At 47.9% G+C, this 19775-nt stretch overlaps 1 protein-coding gene across 1 annotated transcript in view; it reads right to left on the bottom strand.

The window, feature by feature from the left end:
* WDR12 (WD repeat domain 12) overlaps window positions 1-19775 on the bottom strand; it is a 76435-nt gene that overhangs the window by 49439 nt on the left and 7221 nt on the right. Inside the window, exon 4 of the mRNA XM_030210700.1 lies at window positions 11061-11167. Coding sequence (XP_030066560.1) covers window positions 11061-11167 — 107 coding nt within the window. The remainder of the gene's footprint in view (window positions 1-11060; window positions 11168-19775) is intronic.

Genomic DNA, 19775 nt, shown 5'->3' with positions numbered 1-19775 from the left:
TAGGTCTAGGATGGGACGCATCCCCCCTGTTTTCTTTTCCACAAGGAAGTACCTGGAATAGAATCCCAGCCCTTCTTGCCCGGATGGCACGGGCTCGACCGCATTGGCGCTGAGAAGGGCGGAGAGTTCCTCTGCAAGTACCTGCTTGTGCTGGAAGCTGTAAGACTGAGCTCCCGGTGGACAATTTGGAGGTTTTGAGGCCAAATTGAGGGTGTACCCCTGCCGGACTATTTGCAGAACCCACTGATCGGAGGTTATGAGAGGCCACCTTCGGTGAAAAGCTTTCAACCTCCCTCCGACTGGCAGGTCGCCCGGCACGGACACTTGGATGTCGGCTATGCTCTGCTGGAGCCAGTCAAAAGCTCGCCCCTTGCTTTTGCTGGGGAGCCGCGGGGCCTTGCTGAGTCGCACGCTGCTGACGAGAGCGAGCGCGCTGGGGCTTAGCCTGGGCCGCAGGCTGTCGGGAAGGAGGATTGTACCTACGCTTGCCAGAAGAGTAGGGAACAGTCTTCCTTCCCCCGAAAAATCGTCTACCTGTAGAGGTAGAAGCTGAAGGCTGCCGGCGGGCGAATTTGTCGAATGCGGTGTCCCGCTGGTGGAGAGACTCTACCACCTGTTCGACTTTTTCACCAAAAATATTGTCCGCACGGCAAGGCGAGTCCGCAATCCGCTGCTGGATTCTATTCTCCAGGTCGGCGGCACGCAGCCATGAGAGCCTGCGCATCACCACACCTTGAGCAGCGGCCCTGGACGCAACATCAAAAGTGTCATAAACTCCTCTGGCCAGGAATTTTCTGCACGCCTTCAGCTGCCTGACCACCTCCTGAAAAGGCTTGGCTTGCTCAGGGGGAAGAGCATCAACCAAGCCCGCCAACTGCCGCACATTGTTCCGCATGTGTATGCTCGTGTAGAGCTGGTAAGACTGGATCTTGGACACGAGCATAGAGGAATGGTAGGCCTTCCTCCCAAAGGAGTCTAAGGTTCTAGCGTCCTTGCCCGGGGGCGCCGAAGCATGTTCCCTAGAACTCTTAGCCTTCTTTAGGGCCAAATCCACAACTCCAGAGTCATGAGGCAACTGAGTGCGCATCAGCTCTGGGTCCCCATGGATCCGGTACTGGGACTCGATCTTCTTGGGAATGTGGGGATTAGTTAATGGCTTGGTCCAGTTCGCAAGCAATGTCTTTTTCAGGACATGGTGCAAGGGAACAGTGGACGCTTCCTTAGGTGGAGAAGGATAGTCCAGGAGCTCAAACATTTCAGCCCTGGGCTCGTCCTCCACAACCACCGGGAAGGGGATGGCCGTAGACATCTCCCGGACAAAGGAGGCAAAAGACAGACTCTCGGGAGGAGAAAGCTGTCTCTCAGGAGAGGGAGTGGGATCAGACGGAAGACCCTCAGACTCCTCGTCAGAGAAATATCTGGGATCTTCCTCTTCCTCCCACGAGGCCTCACCCTCGGTGTCAGACACAAGTTCACGGACCTGTGTCTGCAACCTCGCCCTGCTCGACTCCGTGGAGCCACGTCCACGATGGGGGCGTCGAGAGATAGACTCCCTGGCCCGCATCGGCGAAGCTCCCTCCGCCGACGTAGTCGGGGAGCCCTCCTGGGAGGTGGCCGCGGTCGGCACCGCACGCGGTACCGACGTCGGGGACCTCAACCTGGGCGATGGGCCAGCCGGCGCCACGCTCGACGGTACCGGAGGCGCAAGCACCGCCGGTACCGGAGGGGTAGGGCGCAACAGCTCTCCCAGAATCTCTGGGAGAACGGCCCGGAGGCTCTCGTTCAGAGTGGCTGCAGAAAAAGGCTGAGAGGTCGATGCAGGCGTCGACGTCAGAACCTGTTCCGGGCGAGGAGGCTGTTCCGGGCTGTCCAGAGTGGAGCGCATCGACACCTCTTGAACAGAGGGTGAGCGGTCCTCTCGGTGCCGATGCCTGCTGGGTGCCGAATCCCTCGGCGACCCAGAGCTCTCGGTGCCGACACGGGGAGGAGACCGGTGTCGATGCTTCTTCGATTTCTTCCGAAGCATGTCACCGGAGCTCCCCGGCACCGACGAGGAGGACGTAGAATCCATCCGTCGCTTCCTCGGGGCCGAGACCGAAGGAGGTCGGTCTCGGGGGGGCTGTACCGCAGGAGCCCTCAGGGTAGGAGGAGACCCACCCGAAGGCTCACCGCCACCAGCAGGGGAATGGACAGCCCTCACCTGCACTCCTGACGATGCACCACCGTCAGACGACATCAGCAGACGAGGTCCCGGTACCACCGACGTTGATGCAGCTATCCGATGTCTCGGCGCCGATGCAGAGGCCCGATGCCTCGATGCACTCGATGCAGGGGCGGCCGAGGAAGATGGTCTGGACGCTGACGACGTCGATGCACTCGAAGATCCCGGTGCCGATGCCGACGAAGAGCCCGAGAACAACACGTTCCACTGGGCTAGTCTCGCTACCTGAGTCCGCCTCTGAAGCAGGGAACACAGACTGCAGTTCTGAGGGCGGTGCTCGGCCCCCAGACACTGAAGACACGACGAGTGTCGATCAGTGAGCGAGATAACCCGGGCGCACTGGGTGCACTTCTTGAAGCCGCTGGAAGGCTTCGATGTCATGGGCGGAAAAATCACGCCGGCGAAATCAAAATCCGAAATGACGGAAAAAGAGCACCAAAACTTTAGAGGGAGAAAATCTCGACCGAGGCCGAAAAGAGGCCTACCCCGACGACGAAAGAAAACTTACCGGGGCAAAAAGCTGGAAGTACGGGGAGGATTGACACGAAACCCGGTGGAGGGATTCCGGAGCACTTCCCGACTTAAGCAAAAGCTTTTCCGAAGAAAAAACACGCTCAAAACAATTTGGACGCGCGAGGTCGACTTTCCGGGGCTCGACACGGCGAAAATACGACCGTACCGAGTGCGGACAAAAGAAGACTGGCCGGCTCGAGCCGGTTTCGGGCGGGAAGACGGCCGCGCATGCGCGGTGCGCGCGGGCGCGCGAGGACTAGCAAAGGACTTTGCTAGTGAAGTTTCCGATTGGAGGGGCTGCCGTGGACGTCACCCATCAGTGAGAACAAGCAGCCTGCTTGTCCTCGGAGAATGTCCTTTTATGGATTACGAATTGGTTATTGGACAGAAAACAGAGTGTAGGGTTAAATGGCCATTTTTCTCAATGGAGGAGGGTGTACAGTGGAGTGCCGCAGGGATCAGTACTAGGACTAGTGCTATTTAACATATTTATAAATGATCTGGAAAATGGAACAACAAGCGAGGTGGTTAAATTTGCAGATGACACAAAACTATTCAAAGTTGTCAAAACGCATGTGGATTGTGAAAAATTGCAGGAAGACCTTAGGAAACTGGAAAACTGGGCATCCAAATGGCAGATGAAATTTAATGTGGACAAATGCAAAGAAAAGCACATTGGGAAGAATAATCCAAATCAGTTACCTGATGCTAGGGTCCACCTTAGGAGTCAGCACTCAAGAAAAAGATCTAGGTTTAATTGTAGACAATATGCTGAAATCTTCTGCCCAGTGTGCGGCGGAGACAGTGGCCAAAAAAGCAAACAGAATGCTAGGAATCATTGGGAAAGGAATGCAAAGTAAGACCAAGAATATTATAATGCCTCTGTATCGTTCCACGGTGCGACCTCACCTTGAGTACTGCATTTATTTCTGGTTGCTGTATCTCAAAATAGATATAGCAGTATTAGAAAAGGTTCACAGAAGAGCAACAACCCAAATGATAAAGGGGATGGAACTTCTCCCACATGAGGAAAGACTAAAGAGGTTAGGGCTCTTCAGCTTGAAAAAAAAAAAAAAAAAAAAAAAAAAAAGAGACAGCTAAGGGGGAATGTGATCTACCTTTCTACCCCTGATATCTCACCTTGCATCCAAACCAAAGTTTCAGCGTGCTTGTCTGACATTGCTGTCTGGATGTCTCAACGCCACCTGAAATTAAATATGACCAAAACCGAGCTTCTCATTTTCCCCCCCAAACCCACCTCCCCGCTCCCCCCATTTTCTATTTCTGTTGATGGCTCTCTCATTCTCCCTGTCTCCTCAGCTCGAAACCTTGGGGTCATCTTTGACTCTTCTCTCTCCTTCTCTGCTCATATCCAGCAGACCGCCAAGACCTGTCGTTTCTTTCTTTACAACATCCGTAAAATCTGCCCCTTTCTTTCCGAGCACTCTACCAAAACCCTCATCCACACCCTTGTCACCTCTCGTTTAGACTACTGCAATCTGCTTCTTGCTGGCCTCCCACTTAGTCACCTCTCCCCTCTCCAGTCGGTTCAAAACTCTGCTGCCCGTCTCAACTTCCGCCAGGGTCGCTTTACTCATACTACCCCTCTCCTCAAGACCCTTCACTGGCTCCCTATCCGTTTTCGCATCCTGTTCAAACTTCTTCTACTAACCTATAAATGTATTCACTCTGCTGCTCCCCAGTATCTCTCCACACTCGTCCTTCCCTACACCCCTTCCCGTGCACTCCGCTCCATGGATAAATCCTTCTTATCTGTTCCCTTCTCCACTACTGCCAACTCCAGACTTCGCGCCTTCTGTCTCGCTGCACTCTACGCCTGGAATAAACTTCCTGAGCCCCTACGTCTTGCCCCATCCTTGGCCACCTTTAAATCTAGACTGAAAGCCCACCTCTTTAACATTGCGTTTGACTCGTAACCACTTGTAACCACTCGCCTCCACCTACCCTCCTCTCTTCCTTCCCGTTCACATTAATTGATTTGATTACTTTATTTTTTGTCTATTAGATTGTAAGCTCTTTGAGCAGGGACTGTCTTTCTTCTATGTTTGTGCAGCGCTGCGTATGCCTTGTAGCGCTATAGAAATGCTAAATAGTAGTAGTAGTAGTAGTAGTAGTAATCTATAAAATCCTGAGTAGTGTAGAACAGGTAGAAGTGAATCAATTTTTTCACTCTTTCAAAAAGTACAAAGATCAGGGGACATTCCATGAAATTATATGGAAACACTTTTAAAACAAATATGAGGAAATATTTAAGCAGTGGAACTCACTGCCAGAGGATGTGATAACAGCGGTTAATGTATCTGGGTTTAAAAAAGGTTTGGACAAGTTCCTGGAGGAAAAGTCCATAGTCTGTTAATGAGATGGACATGGGGGAAAGCCACTGCTTGCCCCAGGACTGGTAGCATGGAATATTGCTACTAATTGGGCTCCTGCCAGGTACTTGTGACCTGGATTTTCCACCGTTGGAAGCAAGATACTGGGCTAGATGGACCATTGGTCTGACCCAGTATGGCTATTCTTATGTTTTGTTCTTAAGTGCAGGGCAGATATAAAGGGCAGAGGGTGCAGAGGCAGATGGCTGTAAAAAAAAAAAAAAAAAAAAAAAAGAGGGGCCCGCAGTCATACAATGAGCAAGAAGCAATTGGATGAGCCACAGAGGCCTTATCTGTTATGAGGAGAACGTGCAGAAACCCAAGTTTTGGAACTATCTAGGCTCCTTTTCACAGGATTATGTCAGAGCGTCCAAATGGAATTTAATGTGGGCAAGTACAAAGTGAATGTAGGAAAGAAAAATCAAAACTATAGCTACATGATGCAAGGTTCCACACTAGGAAATCACCACCTAGGAAAAGGATCTAGAGGTCATTGTTGATGATACATTGAAACCCACTGCTCAGTGTCCAGTAGCAGCAGCAAAGAAAGCAAATGGAATGTTAGAAATTGTTAGGAAAGAAATGGAGAACAAAACTAAGATTATAATGCCTTTGTATCACTCCATGGTACGAAAGCAATTTTGGTCACTACATCTCAAAAAAGATATAGCAGAATTAGAAAAGGTACAGAGAAGGGCAACAAAAATGATAAAGGGGATAGGATAACTTTCCTATGAGGAAAGGCTAAAGAGGTTAGGGCTCTTCAGGTTGGAGAAGAGATAGCTGAGGGGAGATAGGATAGATGTTTAAAAAATACTGATTGGAGTGGACATGGTAGACATGAATCACTTGTTTTTAATCTTTCCAAAAATACAAGGACTGGAGACATGAAATGAAGCTACAAGGAGTAAATTTAAAACAAACTGGAGAAAATATTTCTTTACTCAACGTGTAATTAAACTCTGGAATTCATTGCCAGAGAATGGGGTAGAAGCAAGGTTAAAAAAGAAAAAAAGTTTGGACAAGGTCCTAAATGAAACGTCCATAAGCTTTTACTAAGATGGACTTGGGAAAATCCACTGCTTAAGCAGCATAAAATCTGTTTTACTCTTTTGGGGTCTTGCCAAGAACATTGTAACCTAGATTGGGCATTGTTGGAAACAGGACACTGGGCTTGATGGCTCTTCAGTCCATCCCAGTATGGTAATCCTTTTGTTCTTCTGTTCTTATTTTGGCACACTGCAGGGAAGATGTGTGAGGGTGACAGAACATGTAAAACAGAGAAACGGCCAAGAAGCAGACAGTGTTCATGAGCTTATCCATTAATAAAACCAGGGTGTCTCAACATGACCCCTACTCAGTGTGCCACAGCTACTAAAACAGCAATGAAAATGTTAAGGATTACTCAAAAAGGAATACAGAACTGGGAATACCATTATGCCTCTGTATAGGACTCTGGTGCATTCATACCTTCAGTAGTGTGTGCATTCTGGTCACCCTGTATCAAAAAAAGGATATAGAGAATCTAGAAAAAAGTCACCCTGTATCAAAAAAAGGATATAGCGAATCTAGAAAAGGTTCAGAGAGGGGAGACAAAAATGATAGCGAGGCTAGAGTATCTCCCATATGAAGAAAGGCTAAGCAGGTTAGTGCTCTTTGGCTTGGGAAAAGACACAAGAGGGGTAACACATTGTTTTAAAATTTAGCTCACAACTTTTCAATGGTAGTTCAAGGCAAATTACATTCGGATACTGTAGGTATTTCTGTCTCCACAGGGTTCACAATCTAAGTATGTACCTGAGGCAATGGAGGGTTGGGAGCTTGTCCAAGGAAACAAGGAGTGTTAGTGGGATTTGAACTCTGGTCTCTCTGGTTCACAGCCTGCCGCTCTAACCACTAGGTTACTCCTTCACTCCTGAGTGTATGGAAGAACGATTAAATAGTGAAGGTTTATTTAATCTGTCAAACACAAAACCAAGAGGACATTTTATAAAAGGAAAAGCTGTGAATGTGTGCAGATAGCTAGATGCTGACTGAATACAAAGGCTAATTCAATGAAGGTACTGAATCACCGATGAGATCAAGCTGATTGCAAAGTCAAGTCAGTATGCTAGTGTATGCTACTTAAGTTCTCTTTGGAATTCCCTCATTGGACTTTGAAATATGACTAAATGGTTTCATGACTTTGTGAATAATTAGAACACCAAAATGTTCCCTCTTCAGGGGGCCGATACTCAAAACTAACACCAGTGCTAAAAAGTGGTTAGTGCTTCATTTGCACACACATTATTGTGCACAGAATGCTCAAAGGGCTGGAGATGCAGGTGTTAACAGGTGCACTAAACACTGCTACACACTATATCGAAATGCATTTAAATGGATGCAAATGTGATCAGTTAGTATTTCTTCACAATATTCAGATGGCAGCACTGCAATGCCCAAAAGAAATGGTTTATAACACCAAAAAACATACCGCCAGTTCAGGAGCAGGCTAGAGGAGTTTGGAGTAGAGAATGACACGGGGATGGGGACCCGCAGTAAAAGGAAAAAAATTGGCACATTTACCACGGGTGCAGGAACAAGACCTTTTACCGCCCCGTGGGAACGGTAAAAAGCTTTGTTCCGGTGGTAAACACAACCCCCCCCCCCCAAACTGCAGTTACCGCTCCCGTGGGTCTGGCGTCTCCATGCCTGCCTTCCTCCCTCCCCCACAGTCGATCTACCTTATGCGGCCAGCTGACAGCGATCTCCACATGCCTGCACCAGGGCCTTCTCGCTGCCAGGTCCTGCCTTCTGATGCAACTCCCTGTTTAGCGAAAACAGGAGGGTGTATTAGAAGGCAGGACCTGGCAGATAGAAGGCCCTGGAGCAGGCCTGTGGAGATTGCTGTTGGCTGGCTGCATAAGAGATCTACTGCGGTGGGAGGGGGGGGCTGCTGGAAATTCAGGAGGGGGCTGGAGGGAAGGGGAGGAAGGCACTGGACCCATGGAGAGGCTGGAAAGGAGGGCTGGCTGGAGGGAAGGAAGAGAGGTGCTGGACACACAGGGGAATGGAGGGAAGGGAAAGAGGTGTTGGACCCTTGGGCAGCTGCTGGATGGAAGGGAAAGAGGACCAGGACCTGCGGGGGGGGGGGGGGGGGGGGGGAGGAGAAGGAGAGAAGGGAGGTGAAGGGAAAGTGAAACTGAACCAAGGGGATGAAGCAAGAGGGAGTGAAAATACTGAACGTACAGCAGAAGGAGGGAGACATTGGTGTGGGGGAAGAAGAGTGAGGAGAAGTATCCCAAAAGGGGCCAAGTGATCCTCACTCAGAGAGTAAAGCTGACCCACAGCCCTGGCTACCTTCAAATGTCTATCAGGGTCAGACCATTGAGCTGAAATAAGCTCTTGGATGGAGTCATGAAAAGGAAAAGCCCAGGAGTCATGAACAGGAAAAGCCCGAGAAGGCTTCTTAGTACTAGCCATCCTAGGATTAACAAAAGGAGGCATCGCCCTCGGCTGGATCTTCAATGGAAAGGGTCTGCAAGGCATCAGAAATGAGAGCTGGCAGCTTGTCGCGGTGGAAAGTCCGTACTGCTTTAGGATCATCCAAGTCCTGTGGCAAACAGGGACCCTCATCTGGATCATCCGTCCATGAGGGCCTGCCAAACTCCTCAGACTTCCCACAGCCTGACCAGAGGGGGGAAAAGGGAGAGGCGCCACCCTCTGATGGGGAATTTACCCATCTACGTTTAGCGTCAGTCCAATGCTCGGGGAAAGAAGGAAACTCTGCAGCCAACACTGGGCTATCAAAACCTGGAGGGAATCCAGTCCGCAACGTAGTGTCAGACACCTCTGGCAGAGCCCTTCTTAACATAAAGGCCTTATGCATCAGCAGCACAAATTCAGGGGAGAAAAACTCACCCTGGCCCTCTGCCCCCGAATTAGGAGAAGCGGAGGAAGGAGCTCCTCTAGCAACCTCGGAATGAAGCGTCCCCCTACACCCAGACTCCTCAGCAACTGCGAGGGGCGTTTCCAAAATGGCGCCCGCTGCCAGTTCCATCGAGCGGAAAGAATCACCGCTCGCCATGCCCGTACTAGCACGAGCATCTAAGGAGCACGTACTGCAAAGCCCCGCTGCTGACCTGCGTTTACCACAACGGGAGCAGCACTTAACTCCTTCAGCAGCCATTGCCCGACTGGACGGAAATATAGAAATAAAATGGTGGCTTAGCACAAAAACTTCCCCCGCACAGAACTCTGTCCACGGGAACCTCCCTGGAGGAGCTGGGCACCACTCTCACCTCAGAAGACTGAAGTCTCTGGAGAAAGCCTCAGAATAGCAACGCTGTAAAAGCGCGCCTTTTTTTTTTTTTTACACTGTGAGGAAAGTTGGAGGCAGGCAGCAACAGAGGGACAGGGAACAAAACCAAGTATGCTTCAAAGTGGGCACCAAAAACCACAACACCCCTGCTCTATTGGCAAAGCACAGGAGTCACCCCAGGCAGAAATCCAGGAGCTGATCAAGCAACATCCACACCTGCTTGGAGATAGAGATATACTGAAGGCAGAAGGGGCTGGCCATCCAGAGTCACTGTGTCTTTCAGTGTTCTCTATCTCCACCTGCAGGTAGGCGGATTCAACCTATCAGTTAAAGGATTCATCTGCTTTGATGGCAAGGAAGCTCTGTTTCAATTATCAGGAACATCCGCCTCCCCGTCCCCCCAATATACAGCCAACAACTACATCCTCTGCGTCCTCCAACCACATAACAGATGAAGGACACCGAGGATATAGTTGTGGGCTGTACACGGTACAATTAGGGAACTGTTTCTGCCATTATTATAGAGTTTTCTTTTCTCCGATTTAGATTGTACATCACCTTGACTTGTTTTTCAAATAAGGCAGTATAGAAAAAAAATTAATAAAAAATTACATGCATATTTGAGGAGAAACTCCCCAGGGTGAGATTTAGGGAAATGGGAGCGAGAAGAGCTGCACTTAAGTGTATACTTTACTAAGTTCAAAAATGCAAACCCGAAAAAATGAGCCATCAACTGTGCATACATGGTTGTCCTACAGTAATTTTCAAAGTGAATACTTTTCACTGATGTGAAATGAAATTATCCCCTTAATTAACACATGAAAGTGATCTCACTTAGGGCCTGACTCACTATGGGCCTCTTTTAGAAAGCCACGCTAGTGATTCTTGCACAGGAAATGAGAAGATGCCTATTCAATTCCTATGGGTTTCCTCATATTTGCCGCGCAAGAATCATTATTTATTTATTTAGATTTTGCTCACACCTTTTTCAGCAGTAGCTCAAGATGAGTTACATTCAGGTATTAGCGTAGTTTAGTAAGAGAGACCCTAAACTAATTTTCCCCACGGACACAGACTGAAGAAAAAGCTTAAGTGAACTGAACCCACAGTCAGAATCAACCAGTTCCGTTTGCCTCTGGAACTCATATGCTTTCCATTAGTGTATTTAAAAGTGTTATAAAGAAATGTGTTTTTAAAAGACCAGCAGTTACTGGTAATAAGATTCTAACCCGGTTCATGAACACTGACCACCACTGTGAAGGGCTATCTCACTATGAATGAAGAAACAGTTTTCTGTCTGAATCTGGCACCAGGCATAGATGAATACAGAAACCTATGCTTCTGCTATTAGGTTATTGGGTGGTAAAGCAATTCCCACTTGTGCTGCTTGCTTAGAAGGATTAGCACCAATATTCACTTAACAGCACAAACTGAAAGAAATGTAATGAAATGTGAAACATAAAGCAGATAATTATATAAGAGAAAATGGAAACACAAACTGAAAGAAATATAATGAATTGTGAAAAATATGCAATTATATAAGAGAAAATGGAAGCAAATATAGAAAGAATATGCCACTGTATAACCAAAAAAAAAAAAAAAAGGAAACCATAATTAATATATCTGCAAATACCATTCTTCTGTGGCCTCAACAGAGCTGATCCAGTCATCATGTAGCATGCACTCCTCAGGCTGAGGGGCTGTATACTTCTCCACATATTCAATCTCCACCACCTCTTCCTATAGGAGCACAGAAGCGGATCAGTTGGATAAAATACTTCACCAATAACTGACTCTAAATCAATTAACAATGCTTGAGGGGTTTTGCCTGATGTGAGAAGGTAAAATTAGTCCTTACCTGATAATTTTCTTTCCATTAGTCCCAACAGATCAATCCAGAGACTTGTGGGTTATGTCCCTCTGTCAGCAGGTGGAGATAGAGAGAACTTCAGAGGTTTACTACATGTGGTCATGTGCAGTCACCAGTATTGTTGATACCAAAGCAGTGGAAGATGAAAGAGGAAGTCCTCTCCTGCCTGCATAAAGCCCATGCAAGCTCCTCAACCGCTCCTGCGGGAGGGTAACAGAAGGTTTCCTTTATGTTTCGATTTGTTTAGTTTTGCCTATTTTTGTTGTTGTAGCCAAAAATCAAATGAAGGAATCTGATGAAACTGAGGCAACTAGAAGAAAACACTCAACCCAGAACAAAGGCCGGGCCTCTGGATTGATCTGTTGGGACTAATGGAAAGAAAATTATCAGATAAGGACTAATTTTACCTTCCATAGCATCCCACAGATCAATCAAAAGACTTGTGGGATGTACCAAAGCAGTGTTCAAGTGGGGCAGGGTACTATAACATCAGCAGACTGGAACAATGCTCCACAGGCCATGGTTACATGCCCTGTCACGTCAAATCTAGAATGCCTAGCGCTGCCATGCCAAGCCTGCAAAGCATGGCAAGGGAAGGACAGCAGATCAAGTGGGTGATCTGCAAAGGCCATTCATGGCAGGACAGAGGACCAAGTGGTCGAACTACAAAGGGCAGTCATGGAAGCCACACTGGACTCGGAAAAGGAAGTCAACTGTGCTCTGGAAGAAAGTGCTGCCACTCACAATGGGAGAGACTGTCCCATACAGAGGACAGCTGAAAAAATTGCCTCTCTCAGCCAACGGCCATTGTGGCTCTTGAAGCAGATCCCCTTTCTTGTGACCAGCCAGAGGACAGCATGAGAGTATGCTAGGAGGCATTTCTGATCAGCAGGTCAGGAATCTGATGATCCTACCACAGTGTGCGTGTTTCGTAAGTAGTCGCCACCTTCCTGTATACCTAAGGCTCTCCAGGTTCTGAATGTCTGCTTCTGATCCTGCCACCACTGCATCTACTAATCTTAAAATGGTGAGCATAGAAGACTGCTACAGTCTTTAGCAGCTATGTAGGAAGTCACTTCTGCTCAGTGGGTCATCCCAGGCAGTGCCCCACTATGTAGAGGTGTAACTAGGTGGGGTGCAAGGGGAGCAGCTGCTCCCCTAAAAGAATTTTGAATAAAATAGCACTTATGCGTTACAGCTCTTCAGCTTCACACAGACGCTTATTCTTCAAAAGGTCTGCTCCATGACCAAACGGGGTTTATAGAGGGTAGACAGACATTTGATAACATAAGAAGAGCCATACATCTTATACAGGAGATCAATAGCACGCAGCAACCAGCGGTACTTCTGTCACTTGACGCCGAAAAAGCGTTCGATAGAGTTCACTGGCCCTACATGTTTGAAGTACTAAAGAAAATGGGGATAACAGGCAGCTTTATAGCATGGATAAGACAATTATATAAACAACCATTAGCAGCTCTGATTATTAATGGGGAATGCTCTGAAACCTTTACACTGGAGAGAGGGACACGATAGGGATGCGCCCTATCACCTCTGCTTTTTGCCCTAACACTGGAACCCCTAGCCCAAGATATTCGATTACACCCTAAGATACAAGGCGTCCGCATTGGACAAAAGACACATAAAATCATGTTATTCGCAGATGATATCTTGCTTACTGTGATAAATCCCCAGGGTTCCATGGAGGGCATAATACAAACTCTGCAGCAATTTGGGGAAATAGCAGGGTTTAAAATAAATATGACTAAATCAGAATTAATGGGCCTGAACCTGTCCGGAGAAACTACCAAGGCCATAAAACAGCAATACCCACTGCGGTGGGCAACTCGCTCATTGCGATATCTGGGGGTCAATCTTACACCCAAATTAACGGATATATATGAAGCGAATTTTCCCCCTAAAATGCGGGAGCTATTCAAAGACCTAGATCGATGGGAGGGATTGGAGCTATCATGGATAGGCAGAATACAAGCGATAAAAATGATGATCTTACCCAAGATCTTATATCTCTTTATAGCACTACCACTACCGATCCCCAATAAATTCTTTCGACAACTAAAGCGTAAAACATTTGCATATATATGGAAGCGTAAGCCGCTGCGAGTTCGAGCGGAAATGCTCTATCAATCAAAAAAAAAAGGGGGTATGGGAGTACCAGATTATTATCGATATTATCAAGCAGCACAGCTGAGGATATTGGTAGCTTGGGTTAACGATGAAACAAGACCATGGCTTCAGATAGAAAAACAGTGGGTGGGTATGCATCAACCAGCCATGCTGCTCTGGCAACCTAGAAAGCGCATTAGAGCAATGGCGGCACTTCTGCCAATAGCAATACAATCACCACTCCTGACCTGGAACATGATACGTCAGCAGCATTGCCCAAATAGAACATATTTCCGAAAGATGCACATTAGGGGAGCACCAGGTTTTACATGGGAAGAGGGAGATATAGTGTATAAACAATGGGAACAGAGAGGACTAAAACAGCTAGGACAAATATGGGAAGAGGGGGTAGTACGTTCCTATGAGGAGCTGCAGGAGGAATATGATCTTCAACCACAACATTTAATTTATTACTCCAGAATTAGAAATTACATTCTCCGAAAAGCGAAGGCAGAGTTGCAGGGGGAGGAAACAGAGCTGGAACGGGCAATGGGTGGGAGTAGCACCAAGGGATGTATAACACGAATATATGCAGCACTATTAGCACATAGAACCCCCATATTGAAATACACACAGAGATGGGAACAAGACACAGATACTAGACATGATACACACAGCTGGGAGAAGGCATGGGGTTTCTTGTTAAGTAGCTCTGTGAGTAGTGCCATTATAGAGAATGGATATAAAATACTATATCGCTGGTACTACACCCCGGACAGACTAGCCAAAATGATACCAGAAGCGTCGAATCAATGCTGGAGGGGATGTACAGTGAAGGGAGATATGCTACACATCTGGTGGACGTGCCCAAAAATACAACGATACTGGAGAGAACTGCTGGACATGCTTAAACAAATACTGGGCAAAGAGTATCCACTGACAGTGGACCATTGCATACTACACTTTCGACCTACAGGACTTTCGAAACCTCTACATCGATTGGCCTCCATGTTTTTGGCAGCGAGCAAGATAGCGGTGGCATCCACATGGAAGCAACAATCGACTCCACCAGTAATGAAGGTTATATATAAAATGGACTACTTCTACCAAATGTCTAAACTGACAGCAATAAAGAATGGACAAGTAGCCCAGTTCTTAAAAATCTGGGATAAGTATAAAGAGTGGAGGCATCGAGCCGGGATCGACCTTGATGCACCCCAGCTGATGACACCGCGGCTCTGAACGCCACTAAAAGTGCAAGGACCGAAATACATTATAAACTTATCCACGGGTGCAGCAGTGTTGGGACTATTGAAAAATGAAAATAGAAGAGATATATGGGCAGGGAGTTGGGGAAGTGAGGGAGGGGGGAGGGGATATGGGATTGTTTAAATGTAAACTTCAGCAATATACTTTGAAATGTATGTTCAAATATATAAATAAACATTTAAAAAAAAAAAAAGGTCTGCTCCTCCTGACATCAAAACCGCTATGCTCATATCTGCCAATCTAAAAATGGCGAGCCAGCGTGGCTTTGGAAAGGGCATTACCTTCCTATGGTCCTGAGCAAAGCAAGAAGCAAAGAGTTGACCAACGGAACTCGCTAGTCACTTCCAAATGGTATAGGAGTATATAGTGAACGTCCAAGAAGCGAGAAAAGACAAAGGTGGAATGGGATAGAAGGCAGAAACCACTGTATGCAGAAAAGACAGGACTGTGAGCCCCGCCACCAGTAGAAATCCACAGGATCTCAAACGGATGAAGTCGGGAGTTCTGAGAACCTGCCTGGACTGAATTGCTAAAGAAAACTAGGCTGCCCTGGACGACAGTCCTGGTGTCATAAAGATAAGGGTGAGCCTGACCCGACCGAAAAGAACTTGTAGACATGTCCTCAGGAAGACGCCAAGTCTATAAAATTACCCAGATCTTCCACCAACTTTATGCAGTCCTCAAACAATAGCTTGCCCTGAAAAGGGAGCTGAACCAGCCGCCGTTAGAAGCTGCATTCACCGCCCAGCAGCACAACCACATCAAACGACAGGCTGTGACCACCAAAAACGGTCTTAACTCTACATCTGGCAAGTGAGGGGACAGTCGACTGTCTGCCTTTTGGAAGGGATCCGAAATCTGTTGCCGCCAGCTAGGGCACACCCTAGCAGCCTAGAAGCTGCCGATAGCCACCTCCAGGGAGAGAGAACTTCTGAAATATCAGTGGAAAGCTGGGTTGAAATCACCCATTGACACTAAGCTGGCTTGAAGGGAACCATAGAGATGGGGACCAGAGCAGAGAAGGAACCCCTGAATTGGTCTGATACGGAATCAGGCCCATGGGGGAATGTCCGAGAACCTTGTGCCCATAACTTGAATCTATTCCCATATCCTGGACCTGGTAGGGAAAGTAAAACCTGATTTGGGTTGGCACCTGTTGCTGAGCAGCAAAAGGAAAAAAGGACTTCCCAAGCCTATATGGAACAGCACTCCCCGATAAGCCAAGATTCGTGCTGAAAACAACTGACTGATTTCAAATCCTAAGGACTGAAGAAGGGTAGGTATCTTGGATGAAATTTGCAGAATCTTTTGATAGAGAGAGCTGCAAATCAGCCAGTCACGAGGTATGGATGAACCTGCAATCCATCGTTACAAAGGAAAGCTGCCATTACCACCATGACCTTGCAAAAATGTCTTCAGCAACGTGGAAAGGTCGAATGACATGGTCATAAATCGCTAAAATCTCTCTGCAGCAAGGAGCACTGGGAATATGAAAGTATGTTTCCTTGAGGTCCAGGGAGGCTAGAAACTCTCCCCACCAGACAGAACTATTACACATTGCAAGGTTCCCATTGTGAAAAGCTGAACTGTAAACACCGTAGACTCTTATTACGTCCAAACTCAGCTGGAACGAAGCTCCCTGGTTGGAGCTACAAAGCAAAGGGAACAACTTCCCATTCCCTAATTGCAACTGGGGACAGACTCGACTGTGTCTAAAGGAAGAAACATTGGCAAGGTAGCAAGAACTGCCTGACAGCATTTGAGCTTGCATGTAGACTACAAGAAAAATCTGTGAGCAGGGACTGTCTTTTTGTGTATGGTGTACAGCACTGCGTATGCCTTGTAGCACTATAGAAATGATAAATAGTAGTAGTAGTAGTGAAGTCCAGGTTGTAACCGTGCGGTGGAAAAACTATGACACATTTGAGCTGAGGTAACCTTGGTCCACTCCTGAAACCAGTACAGGAGTCCTGCCCGAGAAGTGAACTGAGACTCCATCATTGGAAAATGCAGCAGGCATAGGTAGACCTGGAGCTGAAACAGAGCTCATTCTACCAGCAGCCAGGTGGCTTGTCGTGGTGGAAGTGGAAACCCTGAAAGTGGTTTTCCTGGTCCCACGAAACCTACGACAAAACTGAGAGGATTAAAAATCATCCTTAAACTTGTCCCCTGAAAATCTCTGAGACCTGGAAGTCCCTCAGGTCTTTACCCAACTGCCCTAGATCTTCTCCAGTCCCAAGATTATTTCCAAAAGGCAGGTTGCCAAATGTGACTTGGAAGCCACATCAGTGGTCTGATGCCTAAGCCAGCGCTAACTTCTTGCAGATAGGGATAAGAATTGGCTGGTGTGACTGTGCACTATAACTGCTGCGCATTGGAGCTAACAAGTGCGGCTGAGAACCAGAGCCAGATGGCACAGCAGAATATGACTGTGTTGCACCATTGCGCACTACAGATAGCAAGCTGCAGTGCGTCGTGAAGCAGCACCCCTAGAGCTCTGTGCTTACTCTCAGCTGATTGCAACAACTATTAAGCTACCTCTACACTGAAGTAATTCCTGGACCACTCCTCATGAAATTTAGGTACCCCATACCATGAAAAAAATGCCAAAAATGCCATAGAAGCAATTAGAGGTACCGGGTACGTTGCAGATCGGGGTAGCTGAGGCTAGTATGCAAAGGTGTAGCCAGTATCAGTGTGCAAAGACAGAGAGAAGGGCAATCTTTAGTACAGCAGAGTACTGATAACTATTCCAGTCATGCAAGAACTGCTTGGGCAGGCAAGCAGTAAGAAAGAATGAAATAAAATATGCCCCATTGGAAACCTAGCTGAGCCCAGTTTCGAATAGGATGGATAAAACCAGCTTTGAACCTGTAACCTTCAGGCTGAAAAGGCCAGCCACCATCCTGAATAAAATCAGGGGCGTATCTACGTGGGGCCACAGGGGCCTGGGCCCCCGCAGATTTCGCCCTGGAGCCCCCTACCACCGACCCTCTCCACCTCCCGCCCGCCACCAACCCGTCGCCGATCTTTGCTGGCGGGGGACCCCAAGCCCCCGCCAGCCAAAGTCCTCTCTTCCGTGCAGGCTGCAAGTTGCAACGCTTCCTGTTCTTCTGAGTCTGACGTCCTGCGCGTTGTACATGCAGGACGTCAGACTCAGAAGAACAGGAAGCATTGCAACTTGCAGCCTGCATGAAAGAGAGGACCTCGGCTGGCGGGGGGTTGGGGTCCCCCGCCAGCAAAGGTAAGTGACAGCAGCGGAGGAGGGTTGGCGGCGGCGGGAGGGGGTGGAGAGTGTCATTGGTGGCGAGGGGGGGTCTGGCAGTGGCGAGGGGGATCGGTGGTGCCGGGGGGGGGGGGGGCTAAAATGTGCCCCCTCCCTCTGGCTCTGGCCCCCCCCCCCTACCGCCAGAGTCCAGATACGCCCCTGAATAAAACTAGTTTGATGTAAACAGTACACACACGAGGTAATGCCACCAGGGCAGAACAGAGTGTGCAGGATTACCATGGAAACAGAGAGAAACCTGAGAGGCCTGCACTAGCCTCAAAATGTAACATTTCTCACAGAAACATGGAGTCAACAGCCCTAAGCCTAACTAAACAAACTGTACTGCCATGCTGTGAGAAAGGGGAAGAGTGAAAAACCTAGAGTAGGATCCCTAATCCTGATCCCTTTCTCCCCTCCATTAATGATGTACACACAACACACCCTGAACCTCCTCAAAGAGGGTCCAGAAATATTCCTAGTGCAATTATAAGAGAGTGCACCCAAACCATAAATCACCTAGTGAAGCACAGGCATCTCTACCAGAAGACTTTCAGATAGTCAGTACTTTCCAAGCTGCAGCTTAACGCTCTTGCTGCCACAGAACAGTTGCGGGGGTCTAATGGGTCTCTGACCTCGCCCCTGGAAAGCTGCGGGAGACTCAAAGCCGTGGAAGACCCGAGGACTCCCACAGGAGTCTGCAAAACGCCCCAGGCCTACTTTCTCAGAAGCTCTTAAATATCAAATATAAAGAAACTGGGAGTGATCCACCCCAATTCCCTAGTCACATATTCTGAAAAGTCTACATATAAAACTGCCTGAATCGCAAGCAAATCAGGCCCCAGGGGAGCGCTGGCACTTCAGCATTGCCATGTGGCGTGGCAAGAAAGATGGCGCCCTCAAACGTGCATGCACACCTAAGAAAACAACTGCCCTGCGCCCGCCAAAACGAGCCGGGAAGGAGCACACCGCTCCAGAGTTGGGCTGTACAATGGATCTCCAGCACGGGAAACTGCAGCAGCCCAGTGGCTCCCACACTGGGAGCTGCTTTTGCTCTGCCTCACCGGCGCAGATAGGGTAATGACTACTCACCCCCTCGGGAATCGCTGTCGTATGCCAAGTTGGTCCTCATACCCCTCAGCCGGTACTGCAAACCGGCATGAGCTTGTCACACTGGACAAATCAGACAGATATATATTTTTTTAAACAGTGCTCAAACCGGATTTATTTTTTAAAGGGCAGGAGAGGATGCTTGAGCAAAATAAACCTCAGACTCCTTTTAAAGTCAGGCGAGTGAGAACCACAAACCCCAGTCAGGCAGAGAGGAGAGGTTGATGGGGGAGGAAGGGAGGGACCTTGCACCACCAGGTGTGCACCCATATCCCAGGACCGGGACACCTCGGACCCCAGAAGCTCAACTAGACCCAGGGGACCAGGCCAGGAGCCAATCAATCCAGAGCTCCACAGATATAACCATCCACCAGCTAGATAGCGAGAACTTCAGAGGTTTACTACATGTGGTCATGTGCAGTCACCTTAACTATTTCCACCTGCTGGCAGAGGAACATAACCCACAAGTCTCTGGATTGATCTGTGGGACACTATGGAAACTTGAGTTCATACTTTTCCCCATTTACTTGGAATTTTATTTATAAAAAAAAAAGAAAAAAACACTTTATACATCCTCTTCTTGGTAAACTGCACTTTCTATAGATCCTGAATGTCTAAGAGCAAAACCAACAGCTGGTATTCAGTAATCCTGGACAAACCTATTCAATTTATAAGCAAAGAGAGAATAGATATGTATATTGCAAAGC

This window comes from Microcaecilia unicolor, chromosome 7 (assembly GCF_901765095.1).
Source record: "Microcaecilia unicolor chromosome 7, aMicUni1.1, whole genome shotgun sequence".
Taxonomy (NCBI): domain Eukaryota; kingdom Metazoa; phylum Chordata; class Amphibia; order Gymnophiona; family Siphonopidae; genus Microcaecilia; species Microcaecilia unicolor.
The sequence above is the reverse complement of the archived record's forward strand: the minus strand, read 5'-3'. Positions and strand labels throughout refer to the sequence as shown.